This window comes from Eptatretus burgeri, chromosome 11, assembly GCF_056783735.1.
Source record: "Eptatretus burgeri isolate ZD-2024b chromosome 11, Ebu_testis_v1, whole genome shotgun sequence".
Lineage (NCBI taxonomy): Eukaryota > Metazoa > Chordata > Myxini > Myxiniformes > Myxinidae > Eptatretus > Eptatretus burgeri.
The window spans coordinates 80263697-80280452 of NC_140971.1; the positions used below are offsets into that span (position 1 = coordinate 80263697).

At 43.0% G+C, this 16756-nt stretch overlaps 1 protein-coding gene across 2 annotated transcripts in view; it reads left to right on the forward strand.

Moving 5' to 3' along the window:
- Window positions 1–12722, forward strand: part of LOC147017472 (ethanolaminephosphotransferase 1-like) — a 29951-nt gene extending 17229 nt beyond the window's left edge. For both annotated transcript variants that reach the window (XM_085847152.1, XM_085847153.1), the window contains 4 exons: window positions 5971–6019; window positions 6111–6291; window positions 11021–11203; window positions 11783–12722. In XM_085847152.1, the coding sequence (XP_085703278.1) occupies window positions 5971–6019; window positions 6111–6291; window positions 11021–11203; window positions 11783–11848 (479 nt within the window). In that variant the 3' untranslated portion in view covers window positions 11849–12722. The remainder of the gene's footprint in view (window positions 1–5970; window positions 6020–6110; window positions 6292–11020; window positions 11204–11782) is intronic.
- Window positions 12723–16756: the final 4034 nt, after the last annotated feature.

The window sequence follows — 16756 nt, forward strand, 5'->3', positions numbered from 1 at the left end:
TATGGGACAATATCTAAATTTGATCAGGACGGATTTTCGAATTTCGCTTTCGTTTTCACGTCACGTGACTTCAAAGTTTGCAAAAACTGCCCTACCTTCAGGAGGCTATATATTTTCTGGCAGAGATGACCGTCACTCCCGCACGGGTGTATTTTTCATTTTTCTCCCTCATTCATTTCATTGCGATACTTGAACTATAATTGCTTAATATCTATTTATTTAATTTCAAAAATTAGGAATTTGTTTATTAGTCTCGCCCTGAAGAGGTTGCATGACTATTGGTGTGTGCGTGTGTTTCACTTTGATTTTTTTTCCCCTCAGCAACCGTTTGTCTGATTTTGAAACTTTAAACATTGGAGGGACTCCCCATGAATCATATTTTATTGATAACTCTGCTGTCCTCGGTCACATGGTATATCAGCCATATTTGATTAAAGGGAAAAATTTGGACATCTTTTTTTTTTTTCTCTTCAAAACTACTCAACAAAGAAAATTGGAACTTTGGCATATTTCAACTCTTCATTGTGTATATAGGGCGATAATGATGACGTCATCTTTGATGTGGTACTCCAGCCATAATTTGTTGAATCCTTATAATCATATGAAATTAATCGTTGAAAAATTTGAAACCTCATGTATCTGATCTATGATCCGATAGATGTGAGTGAAGAAGTAAATTTATGACATCGTCGGTCACGTGGTCTGGTGGCCATATTGGATTGAAAATAAAAACATAAAAAAAAATTTTTTGCCCAAGAACCGCTTAACAGACCGATGCAAAACTTCATACATATGATCGACCAGCCATGGGGAATATCGCTTGAATTTTTTTTTTCATAATCATTGATACAGTTTATTCTTAATGTGTGTTCAGTTAACGATGGTATTTTTGTTCAGAATGAACGTGCGAGGTGAGACTATGCACTCCACCAGGTGTTGTTCTAGGTTATCGTTTTTAGATCCTTATGGAGGATCTCTAAGTCTTACTCACGTTGTTGTTCTTGTGGACTTTTTTGTTTCACAGCCTACAGTTTTCATCGAAACTTCCTGAAACTTGGCATGTATATGTAAAAAAAAAAAATACCCTGCGCAGACAGTAACGATCTCCGATTTTGAAAATTCCTCCTAGAAAAAAAGTTATGACATCAAAATATCTCCGCTAATGGAAATCGCCTAAAAATTATCTCCGAAACTAGGCAAACTTTTTGAATTCTGTTTGCGGTAATCGAACAGGGCATTAGCAGAGATGAATTACCACACATATGATCCATCACTATGATGTCATATCAATTTTTATGACATCATTCCTATTTTTTGACTGTTTGTTTCACAACCCAGAGTTTTCATCGGATCTTCGTGAAACTTGCCATGTATATGCAGAAAGCCCACGCGCAGGCAGTAGCCATCTCCGATTTTGGAAATTCTTCCGAGAAAAAAAGTTGACATAATATCGCCGCTAATGGAAATCGCCTATACCATTATCTCCGAAACTAGGCAAGCTTTTTGAATTTTGTTTGTGGGAATCAAGCCGGGCATTAGCACAGATAATTTGTCGCAAACCTGATACATCACAATGACGTCATATTCGTTTTTATGACGTCATCATTAAGAGGACGAGGATCTTAGCTCATTCGAGCTTGTTTATTTTTATTTTCTTATTTCTTTGCCTCTGCCATTGAAAGTGGATGGAGGTTATGTTTTCACCCTCGTCTGCTTGCGTCTTTGTTTGTGAACAAAATATCTCAAAAACCTGTGGACTGGTTCGGACTGAATGTGGTGGAGAGCTTGCGTCTGTGACATGGACGAAATTATTAGATTTTGGTGAAGATCCGGATCTGGATTTGAGAATTTTTTTAAGTGATTTTTTTTCCCACCATTGAGAGATGGGGGTCAAAAACGACATGTAGCATGACATTTCAAAATGTTTGACATGGATTATGACAAAACCAGTGGAAGAGTTGGTTAGGTGACGAGAACAAGGAAATTAAATTTTAGTTCAGGTCCGAGTCCAGATCCGGCCTATTGGTGGGCTACAAAACGTAAACTAATCAGCTTGGCGGAGGTGTGCTCTCTACTGAGTGCCTTTCCAGTTTAAATATTTTGTTTTATTTTTAACTTATTTTTATTTGTTTATTAAAAAAATACACTGCACTTTGTTTTAATTTTCAGTGTAGCCAAGCATCACGTTCTAGGTCACTTCAGCTTTTAAAATCTTCAAAAAGAGTGCAATTTATTGTCGCATAATTTGTTTTTGTTCGGGCTTTGTTGACAGGATTTCCACTGTCCATGCCCTGTGTGTTTTTTTTTATTTATTTGCCATTTGAATCGAGTCTCCATGTTGATCTGTATTTCCCGTTGCTTCTCGTTCCAAGGACATGAGAAATCTGCACCACACAGATTTTTCTCACCTATGAAAAGGCAACATGCACTCTTGGATAATTGGTATTGAACCCGGCCGCATCAACCTCATATGATGTCATTTTATTTTGACCGTACCTTTTCAACGTATTCCTTTGGATAATGGATTGATGTTTGTTATCCCCGCCGCGTGGCGGAAGGGGGATATTGTTATCACGCGGGTCGTCCGGCTGGCTCGGCGTCAACATTTATAACTGTGTGTGATAACTCATAAACTGTTCGCCATATCGATTTGAAATTTGGGTCACACATGTACCACCTGAAAAGGAAGAACCCTATTGATTTTGGGTGTGGCCGGATCCAAGATGGCTGACTGGGGCGGCGTCAACATTTAGAGCTGTGAGTGCGATAACTCATAGCGAACGCAGTGAGCTTCATACTTAAGGCCCAGTCACACCTTGACGTTTTAGCCAGCGATGGCAACGTATTAAAATGTATGTAAAACGCTGGCTTACGTTGAACTTTTGATGTTTTTTTTTTTAAAGATTCGGACGTATTCATAGCGACTTGGTCTTATGTATAACGCATTGGTAACTACACAGAACGTTTCGTTGTGTTATAGATAACTTATACCAACGAATGCTGAACCTGTTGTCGGCCTACACAACCGATGCCCAACGATAGTCTAACTCAGGCATAGCGCGTTGCACGCATCGCCGACGATGTCGTGACGTAGCCTATTAAAAGGCTGACTCACAACGATTCGAATCATAACTGCCGTAGAAATGGAAGGGTTAAAATCGCGGTCACACCTTGGCGATCTTGCCAGCGTATGCCGACGTAACAAAAAGTGTGTCTAAAACGTTGGGGCACGTCGAATACGGTATGGGTAAGTTTGGTATGCGCGAGTAGAACGCTAAATACGCTATCATAAGTCGTAGTAAGTAGAGTACGTCAAGAAATTTTGAACATGTTCAAAATTTTACGACGTACTCTGCGTATGACACACGTTCCGCATGCGATGGGGATAAGTTTTACACACGATATGTGGACGCTTACACACGTCCACAAAGGCTACTTATAAGCTACTCATAAGTCGAAACACGTCGCGGTAATGTCTTTTTTACGCGAAACTTATTTCTAACTTATGTTTGACGTGCTTTGAACCAATTCTTTACGTAGTTCCAACACACATCGACCTTTGTAGACGTATTCCAATGACGTCTTCCGGTCGACAAAAAAAAAAAAAAATGAATGTGTTTCTCGCTTACAACTGCCATATAAAGACGTGTTCCCAGCGGTTTTGGGAATTGGTATATAAAAATGGTGTTCATAAAAGGGGAACCCAACAGTGTTTTCGAGTTCCTTTTTGAGTTGATGTCCATGTCAGCAGTATCAGTATCAGTATCAGTATCAGTATTAGTATTAGTAGTAGTTTGTTCATGTTGGCACTAGTAGGTGGGTGTGAGGGGGAGGGTGTGGGTTATGATGGATCATCCTTGCGTCCGCGTGTCCACGGGTAGGTTCATAGGCTGCCACTCAACGATTTAAATGGCTGCATCTCCACTATTGAAAGTAGACGCTTGTGCTCAACAATTGGATTTTTTTTACACTCAACGACTTTTAAACGGTACCACTCAGCTAGTTTCATTGCTTACAATGAACGATTTAAATTGCTGTCACTCGCCTTTGTTTTTTTGTTTTTTTGACGCTGGGGTTTGGAAATTTGAAGCGTTTCTTCTGAACGTGTTAAAACGCTCAAACTCAACTATTTTAAATAGACGCTGCCGATAGACAATTGGAATCATAGCCAAGCTAGACATCGAAGTGTGAACATCCTCGTCATGCCAAAGAAAAGTTTGAAGAATGCTGCAAATAAGTGTCCTGGCCGTGGCCGTGGACGCTGACGCAAGGACGATCCATTATACCGACGTCTTTCAGCCTATGAGTAACTTAAAAGCAACGTCTATAGACGTGTGGCAACGATCGCGTAATGTGCCAACAACAGGTTAATCATAGGTTAGAAATAAGTTTCGAATACGCTAAACATTACCTCGGCGTGTCTCAACTTATGATTAACTTACAAGTAGCATGTGTTGACGTCTGTCAACGATCGCAGACCGTGCCTACAACTTGTGGCCAGCGTAGCGGAACGTCTGAGTCATACGCCGGCATACGTCGTGAAATTTCAAGCATGAAAAAATTTGAGGACAACCGAAAAGTACAACGTACAACGACTTATGGTAACGTACTACGACGTATGCCAGCGTGCTCTTAATGTTATCAAAACTTACCCATAACGTATTCAACGTTTGCCAGTGTTTTAGAAAAAAAATTCAAAAATCGGCATACGTTGGCTAAAACGTCAAGGTGTGACCGGGCCTTTAACGCTTGCACGTGAGAGAATAGGAAACAACAACAACACAATACCCCTGGCTATTTGGAATCCGTGTTGTTAGCTATGACCTTTTGCTTCCGGTTGTTGTTAAACACTGTGCAGTGTATAAACACGATTGGGTTTTATTTCTATCTTGTGAATATTACTGAACGCGTGCACATGAGAGAATAGGAAACAACAAAAACAACACAATACCCTGGCAATTGTGAATCCGTGTCGTTGGCTATGACCATTTTACTTCCGCTTTTTTTTTTTTGTTTCTGGTTTTTGTCATGGGGAATGATGCATGCCGGGAGATCATGACCGGAAGTGCTTATTTATTTATTCAATTATTTTTTTTCCCAAAGTTAATTTTAATAGATATTCCCCACATCATCAAAAAAATTTTAATCATGATTTACATTATTTGTTCGCTGATCTCGAATCCAGGCTGAAGTAACCGGAAATTGTGTAAAAATCATCAGCTGTGCGGCGCTTACACGTACCACGGTATAGTTGGCAAGTATACAGTTGTGAACAAGTTTTATGTAAAGTCAGAAGCGAATGTAAGAAGAATTCTACGTTCGCTTATAGGCTTTGCCTATTCCATATTAAACTGTTCGCCATATCGATTTGAAATTTGGGTCACGTATGTACCACCTGAAAAGGAAGAACCCTATTGATTTTGGGCGTGGCCGGATCCAAGATGGCCGACTGGGGCGGCCATCTTGAAAAAAGTTTTTTGTAATAAATGGAAAACTACTTATCTGATTTCAATTATTTTTCAATGGTGGGGGATTCCCCATCTCTGATGGTATATATTTTTTTTATTTTTGACATCCCTCCATGTTGAAAGTGTGGGGTGGGTACAAGTCCTTCTGACACCCATAAACGTAGACTTCCATTGCAGGCTTGAGATCACTGCCCAATGGTTGGGATAGAGGTCGTGTGTGTGCCTTTTCCTTGCTTCATAAACCGTTTGGTCTGTTTTGAAAAGGCTGTTCGACCCAAACTCGACAGGAATTTGCTTCGTAATCGAATGAAGAATGCAACGTCGCGGTGTTTCCTTTGCTCTCGGCACAATGGCTACATTCTGCTTTGAATTTCCTCGTACCGGGACATTGCCAATGCTTGTACATTGCTCGCTAAACTTTACTTGCCAAGAGTGCACGGATGTACATTTACCTCGAGAAGAGGACCTCATGACGGTGTGATCACTTGGTGTTGCATTGCAGGATGTTTCACACTTTTTACAGTGCCTCAGAGTCTCCACAACATTTATGTGTGAGTTTGGAAATAAATAAATTGATTAATGGGAGTATTATAAATTTCATTTCTCTGTACAACCAAGAATACTGACCATCTCTGCATTTAGGGCCTCTTGTGCAGGGACGCTCAAGCACGGATCTGTGCTGGAGGCCACGCGGCCCCTCGTCTCCCCTGTGATGCTTATTGCTCTCAGCTCGGTGTGGTTCTTGCTCTCTCCTGAGGATGTGGGTCGAACTCACCTTCGCCTCTTCCTTTGGACAGTCGGGACTGTGTTCTCCAACATTGCTGTGAGTCGATTGCTTTTGCGCTTGTTGGGCTTGTTACAATACGACTCCTTTACCATTGGCTTGCTTTTTTTTTTGTATGGGCCACATGTAATCCCAGCTTATCCCAAGAGTATTCTATGGGTGACCCATCGAGATCGACTTTTGGCTGGCCGTGAAAGTTGAACCGCGGTAACCTTACGTGTCTACGTGTCTCGGTGACGATGCCATTCCAGTCAAGATGGCCGTGCTCGATTCTGCTGGGAAAAGGTCGTTGCCCTGTTTTAGGGCAGAGTAGCTTGAGCGTGGCCACAAACGTGGTCGTGCTCGTATTTTTGGGCCCGATGAGACCCAGTGGACGGAAGCGGTGTGTGCAAAAATTGTTCCGCTTCTCAGCCCTCTTAAAAGACAAGTATCAAGACTGCGATGCAGGGCTTTTCGGTGGTGTCGTCACGACAATAAATTGATGTCTAATGCAATGCAGCAGTTGTCAGGAGAGGTTTGAGAATAACCAATGACATGATGAAAATGAAATGGTACAATCGCAAAAGTGGTTTGTGTTTTGAAAACCATTAATGATTCATCGCGGAATCTGAATCGGAACTGAAAAGCCGAAACGGAGAGGGAGGGTAAATAACTTTTAAAACGACCCAAGAACACAGGAAATTTATCCCATCAAAGCCTTGCAATGGTTGCCCACCCATGGTTGTTTGTACTCGGTCTTTTTTAAAGCGAGTGTCAAGCAATGAAGCCGCCTGTACCGTTCTATTTTGGAACGACTCGGCCAGGGTTAGAACCGCTGACCTCCCAGACTCGGAGTGGACGCTCGAACCATTATGTCGCCGAGTCTGATGAATCGCTTTGACTGGAATGTAAAACGAGATAGCCGTTGAAATAGCCCTCCCTTTAACAGGAGTCAGTAAAGCACTTTTATTATTATGCCAGGTATACAGTGCAAAATTGCAAGGGGATGGTGGGTGATGGAAGGAAATATATATACAGTCAAAGCTCGTTACTATGCCACCTCGCTTCTATGCCACTCTCGCTATTATACCACTTTTGCTCGGTCCCGACAAAATTCAATACAAAATAAATTTACTATGCCACCCCCTACTCTCGCTACCATGCCACTACTGTGTGACTGTTAAAAGGCACGAGTCATGAAAAAGTCTGTATTGCGCAGTCCTCGATTATCACACTCACGTCCAAAGGCGAAGCGACAAACTACAGTGCAGCTGCGCACAACATAACTCAATACGTACGCGCATAGTCAGACTGTGTCAAAACACGCGATTCTTCTCCCCGATGCCAGCCACAACAAGCCAATCACAACACGCACAACGAGACACAAAAAAGCGCGAGCACATACACAGACACGCAGGCACACGTACAACAGTGACATCATTTTTTTTTCAAATTCAGCCCATAATGTCAGCTCAGAAACGCAAGTGAACCGACTTTACGCTGAAGGAGATCATCGATGCCGCGAAGAAGGAGCCGAATCAGTCCAAGTTGGCCAGGGAGATTAGCAAGAAATGGGGCGTCGAAGTTAAGAGAACCACCGTGAAGGGCATTCTCAGCAAGAAGGATGCAATCGAGGCTACAATCAAAGCTGGATTTCCATCGAAGCGCATGAAGTTGACACAGGCTCACGACCCGAAGCTTGATGAGGGAGTGCTCATGTGGCTGAAGCAATCAAGAGGACAGAATGTGCCTGTCAGCGGCGATCTGATCAAGGAGAAGGCGATGAAACTGGCCGAGCTGATGCACATCCCAGACTTCATGGCGAGCGACGGTTGGTTGGGCAATTTCAAGAAGCGCCACGGCATCACGTTCAAGACAGTGCAGGGCGAAGCTGGAGCGGTGGATTCGCAATCCCTTCTTGAGTGGCAACAACAGGTTCTCCGGCCCTTACTCGGGCAGTTCTCCGCAGACGACGTCTTCAACCTGGACGAGACTGGACTCTTCTGGCAGCTCCTTCCGAACAAGACCATGGCTTTCAGGGGAGAGCGGTGTACTGGAGGAAAGAAAAGCAAGCAAAGGATCACTCTTCTGGTTGGGGCAAACATGAGCGGCAGTGAGAAGTTCCCTCTTCTGGTGATTGGCAATTCCAAGAAACCCCGTGCCTTCAAGAACAAAGAGATCACGGTCAAGTACAAGTAGAACTCGAAGGCGTGGATGACGGCGGAGCTTTTCGAGGAGATGTTGCGTGCGTGGGACGGACGACTCGGCCAGCAGGGACGCAGAGTGCTGGTCTGTCTCGATAACTTCTCTGGCCACCCTCCCGAGCTCGAGCTGAACAACATCCAACTGGTCTTCTTCCCACCCAACACGACAGCCAATTCGCAACCAATGGATCAGGGAATCATAGAGAACATCAAGCGCCACTACAAGAAGCTCCTGCTATGCCGCCGGCTTGAGGCCATAGACGAGGGAAAGGAGTTCAAGTTCACGTTGCTCGACGCTCTACACGTCGCCCGGCGTGCTTGGGAGCAGGTCGGCAAGTCGACGATCAGGAAATGTTTCGCGAAGGCCAAGTTCATCGAAGAGGAGATCCAAACTGAGCCACAGGATGCGGAGCTGCCCGACATCTGGGAAGCTCTGCCTGCCGAGGAAAAGATGCAAGAGAACGAGGAGATCGAGCTGTCTGACTTTCTCGAAGCCGACGAGCGCCTCGCGACTGGCGGGTATTTCACGCTGGAGGAGATTCTGTGCAGTGAGGAGCCGGTGGAAAGCGAAGATGACGAGGTAACTGTCAAGGAGAGGAAATCGTTCCGTGCGAGGAAGCCCAGCGCGCTTGTAGCACCGTCCGGAAGTTCATGCAGCAGAGAAGCGGGAAGCCCGGTGTGATGCAAGCGTGCGATCGTCAAGACAACGAGATGCACGAGATCCGCCGAAAGAAGATGCGCCAGCCGACGATTCTTGAAAGCTTTGTGTGTCGTGAATTTCTCGCCATGCCATATGTTAGTGTGTGAACTCTGTTAGTGTGGGTATGTTCTCCGTTCGCTTAGCTTATACAACAGTCGTGCCTTTTACTTGCTGGAATAAATTTTGTCTAAAGATTAACTACAGATGGGTAACTTGAGAAAATAAGGCCGTTTTTACAAAATCTCGTTACTATGCCACTCTCGCTACTATGCCACTTTTGCTCGGTCCCGACGGGTGGCATAGTAACGAGCTTTGACTGTATATAGACCACGTGCACAAGCGAAAACATTGTCCCCACCTTTTGGGATGAGGGGGGGGTCAGGGGGAATTGTGTTTTGCCCATAACCTGACCCTGGGTACCCCAAACACATATGCAAAATTTGGTGGGGATTGGCCAAGCCATTTTCGATTATATAACAACACGTGCACACACTTGCCTTGTCCACCTTTACGTGTGCACCCTTGTGGGCAGGGGAGTTGGGGGAGGGTGGGGGGTGGGATTACATTATGCACACATGTACAGGCAAGCAGAAACTCGTAATGTACACCTGTTGCGGATTCATCATGTGAGTATTCACCAAAATATAACTGCTCTGGTTCAACTCGAATCGCAATACCGTCTTGGTTGATCTTGGTCTTCAACTTTGTCCCGTCCCTTGTTATCTCCGATCCATCCTGGAGGTGAAATGTCACCGCCAGACCACGTACGAAAATTCGGGATATCGGATCTCGAGGCAAGGTTTTGCTTTCAAACGAGGTCGTCGAATGTTGGTCTTCATCGTTGGCCTGTTTGATATTCCCATCTGAGTGCTGAGCTCAATGTGGTGGGCCTGGCTGATGCCTTAAACCGTACTTGTGATTTATCTAACGTTTAATATCCTCAGCCCAGAAATCATCTTCTTCTTGCGTACGGAAGCTTAGCTGCCGGGGTAGCTATCATTTCTTGGAAGCGCGACGGCGTTGCTGATGCAGTGCCCCTCTAACAGTACACACTGGTACTCATTTCACCGACCTCGGAAGGATGACAGGCTGAGTCAACCCCCTGGTGTATTAATTCAGCGGCCAACGGGGCTTGAACTCAGGACCCGAGGATCCCAAACCGCCACCCTAACCACTCAGCCAACACCAGGCTCTTGTCCCAGAAATATTCAAGCCCCTCCCCCGATACTTACCCCCACTTTCACACCTGGAAAGTGAGAAGGGTTTTGTCTGAAGCTTTATTCCATGCATGGCTGGGTTGTCTTACATCGATTTGATCCCTCGAGCACAGGTGAAAAATGCTGCTCAATGAAGCGCTGTTAAAAGGGTTGTTTCTCATCCCTGCAGACTCATCGTCGTCCTTTGAATCTGCCCCGACCCCCCCCCCCCCCAATTGAAATTCACCCTTCAAGTCCCAGTCAATCACATTGAGTTTTCTGTGAAGATGTATGAAAGTGGACTCAAGGATACCAAGCTGTTCTTTCCTGGAATTTTTTTTTCTCTCCCCATCTTGTGTACAAGCTGGTGCTACATTGTTGAGTGCACAGGATGCAAGTTGTGCCATTTGCATCAGCGGCACAGCTGCACCTCCACTAGCACGCGCTGCATACGAAAGATGATCAAGTGGCATTGTATATGCATTTGATACATTCTGGTGATGTCTGTGCTCGCACCACTGTTCTCATCCCCACTCCTCCCTGAGTGAATTTCAGTTAAATTGTTGGATTGAAATGACGTGTATGGGCCGACTGGCCTTCACGTGCGTCCCATTTCTTTGTGTTATGCCATGATGTAAAATTGTGACTTCTCCCTCCCCCTTCTCTGACAACCTGTTGTTGTTCCTTAGTGCCAACTGATTGTGAGCCAGATGAGCAGCACACGATGCCAAATGCTCAACATGCTCCTGCCGCCCCTGGCCTTGATCACACTTTTATCGTGCAACGGCTGGTTAGGTCGTGCAGAGCCTGCCACCCTCGTCGTCTACGCCATGATCGTCACGGTGCAGCATCTGCATTATGGTATCTGTGTGGTATGTAGGGGTGGTGGTTGCTTGAAAGAGGGGTGGGGGCGGGGGTTGGGTTGAATTTATAACCATTTTGTGGATCGGGAGTTTACAGTAATGAAGCAATGTTATCACATCTGACCACTATAGGACCTTTTCGTCGTGGTAACAGCCTTATGATCTCGTTTTGCAAATCCCATGAAGTTCCACATCTGGTTCCATAAACTTCCCGCATGCTCCACGATGCGGTGTTTTCTGTTGACACTGAATACTACGACGGCTACTAATCCACATGCCCAGCCATGGGGTGTAATAACCCTTTTGCACTTCATTCTGTTGGGACGGGGGGTTGGGGGGGACACAAGGTTAGGACAGGATTTTTTTTCTTTTTTTTGGCCGTGGTGCCAGCGATTGCTCACCTACTCTTCGTGAAGGAGTCGACACTGAATCGGAAGTTTTAATTAATGCGGTGTAGGTCTTCAATTGTGAAGCTTGGGGGAGGGGGGTGAGAAGGGCATTAAGCTGGCTATCCTATATGCAATCATGCGGTATCACAAGAGGAAGTTTTTGTGCTCACAAAGATCATGTGTGGTTGTGGTGTTGCAGGTGTGGCAGCTGAGCCGGCACTTCAACATCCGCACCTTCTCATTACAAAAGCCCAACTCTCGTTAGGCACCTGGTATGCACAACGGATGATCACTTGGCAAAGCCGGATTACAAACCGGGATGGAGATGCGTTGGCGAGTAAAAATTATAGGTCAAATTACAAATGATCTCATGCAGGTGGGAACTTTGTTTGTTTTTTTTTTCATGCTGTGAATCAATTGTTCATTTACCTGTTAAAGTGGGTCAAGCCATGGTAAAGTCAGTCTGGACAATGAAGTGCAAAATTGGGTTGTTTATACCAATTTGTGAGAGTGCCTCATGCCAAGCACTTTGCTTGTAATGTTACTTATCTACCTATGGGTGGTGCTGTGTTGTTGTCAAGTGTGACCTGAATGGTTGAAAGCATCCTGGAGCTGTGCTTGAGATGACCTCACCGACGTAAGATATTCTGCACACGGCAGTGTGGGTATTCGTTATTCAGATTTAAAGGACTTTATCCATTGGAGAGAATAGGTACATGGGTGTGGGTGGGGGGGGGGGTCAAATATTGACACAGTGGGGGATGAAGCACTGCATCATTGTCACAGCACGATAATCTTACTTATTTCTGGATCTTTCACAAGATCAGGCCGAAACATGACCAGCGTCATGTAAATGTGCACCGTGACCACCATCGTTTAGGGAGTAGTGAGAACGATGCGTTACGCACCAACTGGCTTTGCAGCCATGATCGTTGTCGATCCACGTTTTGACTGATGAAGTTGTCGCATTTCGAAGCGACTTCACCGTCACGTGGGCAACGAACTTTCAATGCAGTAGACTTTTGGACTTCAATGGTGTTGGGAGTTAACTTTATTTCGTTGTTTGTTTATTTATTTAATAAAAGAGTGTTTATCAGTGACTTATTTATGAAAATAAACTTGTTCTTCATACAGACCAATGTCGTCGTCAGGATCGTATGCAGCTTCACTGAACATGCGTCAACTGTAAATGGTCTCACATGAAGCAACCCACTGTAATCTCACCACCAGTTGGTGGCTTGTCCAAAATTGTGCACGGCTGCTCTTGAGCAAGCAAATCAGGACCGCTGGTCTTTTGAGAGAGAGAGAGGAAAAACATGTGGGTTTGTGAACTTTATTTAAAATAAAAAGTGGTCATAGAACACGTTACCCTGTGCAGTCTTGAGAAAAAGGACATGGGGACGGTCTTCATCTCTTGCTTTGTGTTCCCGAGCACGATCTATATTTCCGATGAGCCAAAATTTTTGTCCGAATCTCAATTATTCCCCAAAGTGGAGAGAACTCACGGCAAGTTTGTCAAGATGACGTAATGTTTTGTCAAAGTACAATATGTCCTCGATTTCCATTTGAGATGCTTTCGTGAAAACCAGAGTGTAAATCTAAAACGTTTTTCCCGTCGTCATGACGTTTGTTACCTCCGCCACCGAAGGTGAAGGAGGTTGTTTTCACCCCTTTCTGTTTGTCTGTGTGCAGGATATCTCAAAAAGTTGTGTATGGATCCGGATGAAATTTTGTGAACAGGTCAGGTGTGTGACGAGGATGAAATGAATAGATTTTGGTGAAGATCCGGATTCGGATCCGACAACTAGAATTTTCTTTTCAGTGATTCTTCACCATTGAGAGATAGGGCCAAAAACGATACCTCGCACGCTATCTCGTTGTGGATGGATTCAGATGAAACTTGGTGGACAGGTTGCATGTGTGACAAGGAAGAATTGTTTCAATTTTGGTGAAGATCCGGATCTGGATCTGGAGACTATAATTATTTCATTTCTTAAAGTGATTCTTCAACATTGAGAGATGGGGCCAAAAACTATTTAGTACTGTCGAGCATGATATTTCAAAAATGTATTGGGCTCGATATGTTCTCATAGATCAGGCATGATGTGGCGGAGGTGTGCGCTCTACCAAGTGCCCTTCTCGTTGAGGATGTGTTCCTGGGCAGTAATTTTCTGTCATCCCAAACTACCTAAAATGAATACTAAAGAGGTATGAACAATATAAATTCATACAGAACGTAAATATATGTATGAATAAGTTAATACGAAGGAAAGTAATTTAAGTAAATGGAGAACGTAGACGTTTATTTTAATAAGTTACTGCATGTAAATGCACACTGCACTCAGCAAAAATAGTGTGTAATGCATGTCTGCCTGTGAGGTTTGGGTGACAATTGGAGAGATGACAGACAGTGAGGCAGAGCTATCTGCCTCTTCTGATATCTGGCTGGTTTCATGCATGGCTGGCAAGGTTCCTTTTCTTGTTCGAGTTGATGGGGTTTCCTGATGTTTGAATAAGGGAAGAAGAGTGGACTGGATAGCTTTCTTCTTCTGCTTGACTGTAGCTCCTTGTAGCAGCAATTCCACTCGTGATGAAGGGTTTTGTTATGTGAAAGTTTTGCAAAATGTATTCTCAATGAAAGCAAATGGCCCAATAACAGACCACGTGTGACTGTAACCGAACACAAAACCGGTACTTGTTAGAGGAATTGAAACTGGATCCACCAAAAAAATTTTAAAAAATAATAATAATTAAAGATTGGGAGAGAGACAGAGACGAGGAGAAAATCTTGAACTCGAGTGTAGGATCCTGGATCAGGATCATTCAAGAAATGCCATAAAAAAACAAAATGAAGACATGACATGACAACAAAGGCCACAAAACGGTCAATGTACCTTTATGCCCATAACAGTATATCAGATATACAACATGTGTGAATTCTGTTATGTCCACAAAACAGTCACTGTACCTTTATGCCCATAACAGTATATCACATAAACGACATGCGTTAATTCTGTTATGGCCACAAAACAGTCACTGTACCTTTATGCCCATAACAGTATATCACATAAATGACATGCGTTAATTCTGTTATGGCCACAAAACAATCACTGTACCTTTATGCCCATAACAGTATATCACATAAACGACATGCGTTAATTCTGTTATGGCCACAAAACAATCACTGTACCTTTATGCCCATAACAATATATCACATAAACGACATGCGTTAATTCTGTTATGGCCACAAAACAGTCACTGTACCTTTATGCCCATAACAGTATATCACATAAATGACATGCGTTAATTCTGTTATGGCCACAAAACAATCACTGTACCTTTATGCCCATAACAGTATATCACATAAACAACATGCGTTAATTCTGTTATGGCCACAAAACAATCACTGTACCTTTATGCCCATAACAGTATATCACATAAACGACATGCGTTAATTCTGTTATGGCCACAAAACAATCACTGTACCTTTATGCCCATAACAGTATATCTCATAAACAACATGAGTTAATTCTGTTATGGCCACAAAACAATCACTGTACCTTTATGCCCATAACAGTATATCACATAAACAACATGCGTTAATTCTGTTATGGCCACAAAACAATCACTGTACCTTTATGCCCATAACAGTATATCACATAAACAACATGCGTTAATTCTGTTATGGCCACAAAACAATCACTGTACCTTTATGCCCATAACAGTATATCTCATAAACAACATGCGTTAATTCTGTTATGGCCACAAAACAATCACTGTACCTTTATGCCCATAACAGTATATCACATAAACGACATGCGTTAATTCTGTTATGGCCACAAAACAGTCACTGTACCTTTATGCCCATAACAGTATATCACATAAATGACATGCGTTAATTCTGTTATGGCCACAAAACAATCACTGTACCTTTATGCCCATAACAGTATATCACATAAACGACATGCGTTAATTCTGTTATGGCCACAAAACAATCACTGTACCTTTATGCCCATAACAATATATCACATAAACGACATGCGTTAATTCTGTTATGGCCACAAAACAGTCACTGTACCTTTATGCCCATAACAGTATATCACATAAATGACATGCGTTAATTCTGTTATGGCCACAAAACAATCACTGTACCTTTATGCCCATAACAGTATATCACATAAACAACATGCGTTAATTCTGTTATGGCCACAAAACAATCACTGTACCTTTATGCCCATAACAGTATATCACATAAACGACATGAGTTAATTCTGTTATGGCCACAAAACAGTCACTGTACCTTTATGCCCATAACAGTATATCACATAAACAACATGCGTTAATTCTGTTATGGCCACAAAACAATCACTGTACCTTTATGCCCATAACAGTATATCTCATAAACAACATGAGTTAATTCTGTTATGGCCACAAAACAATCACTGTACCTTTATGCCCATAACAATATATCACATAAACGACGCGTTAATTCTGTTATGGCCACAAAACAGTCACTGTACCTTTATGCCCATAACAGTATATCACATAAACAACATGAGTTAATTCTGTTATGGCCACAAAACAATCACTGTACCTTTATGCCCATAACAGTATATCACATAAACGACATGCGTTAATTCTGTTATGGCCACAAAACAATCACTGTACCTTTATGCCCATAACAGTATATCTCATAAACAACATGAGTTAATTCTGTTATGGCCACAAAACAATCACTGTACCTTTATGCCCATAACAGTATATCACATAAACGACATGCGTTAATTCTGTTATGGCCACAAAACAATCACTGTACCTTTATGCCCATAACAGTATATCTCATAAACAACATGAGTTAATTCTGTTATGGCCACAAAACAGTCACTGTACCTTTATGCCCATAACAGTATATCACATAAACAACATGCGTTAATTCTGTTATGGCCACAAAACAATCACTGTACCTTTATGCCCATAACAGTATATCACATAAACAACATGAGTTAATTCTGTTATGGCCACAAAACAGTCACTGTACCTTTATGCCCATAACAGTATATCACATAAACAACATGCGTTAATTCTGTTATGGCCACAAAACAATCACTGTACCTTTATGCCCATAACAGTATATCACATAAACAACATGAGTTAATTCTGTTATGGCCACAAA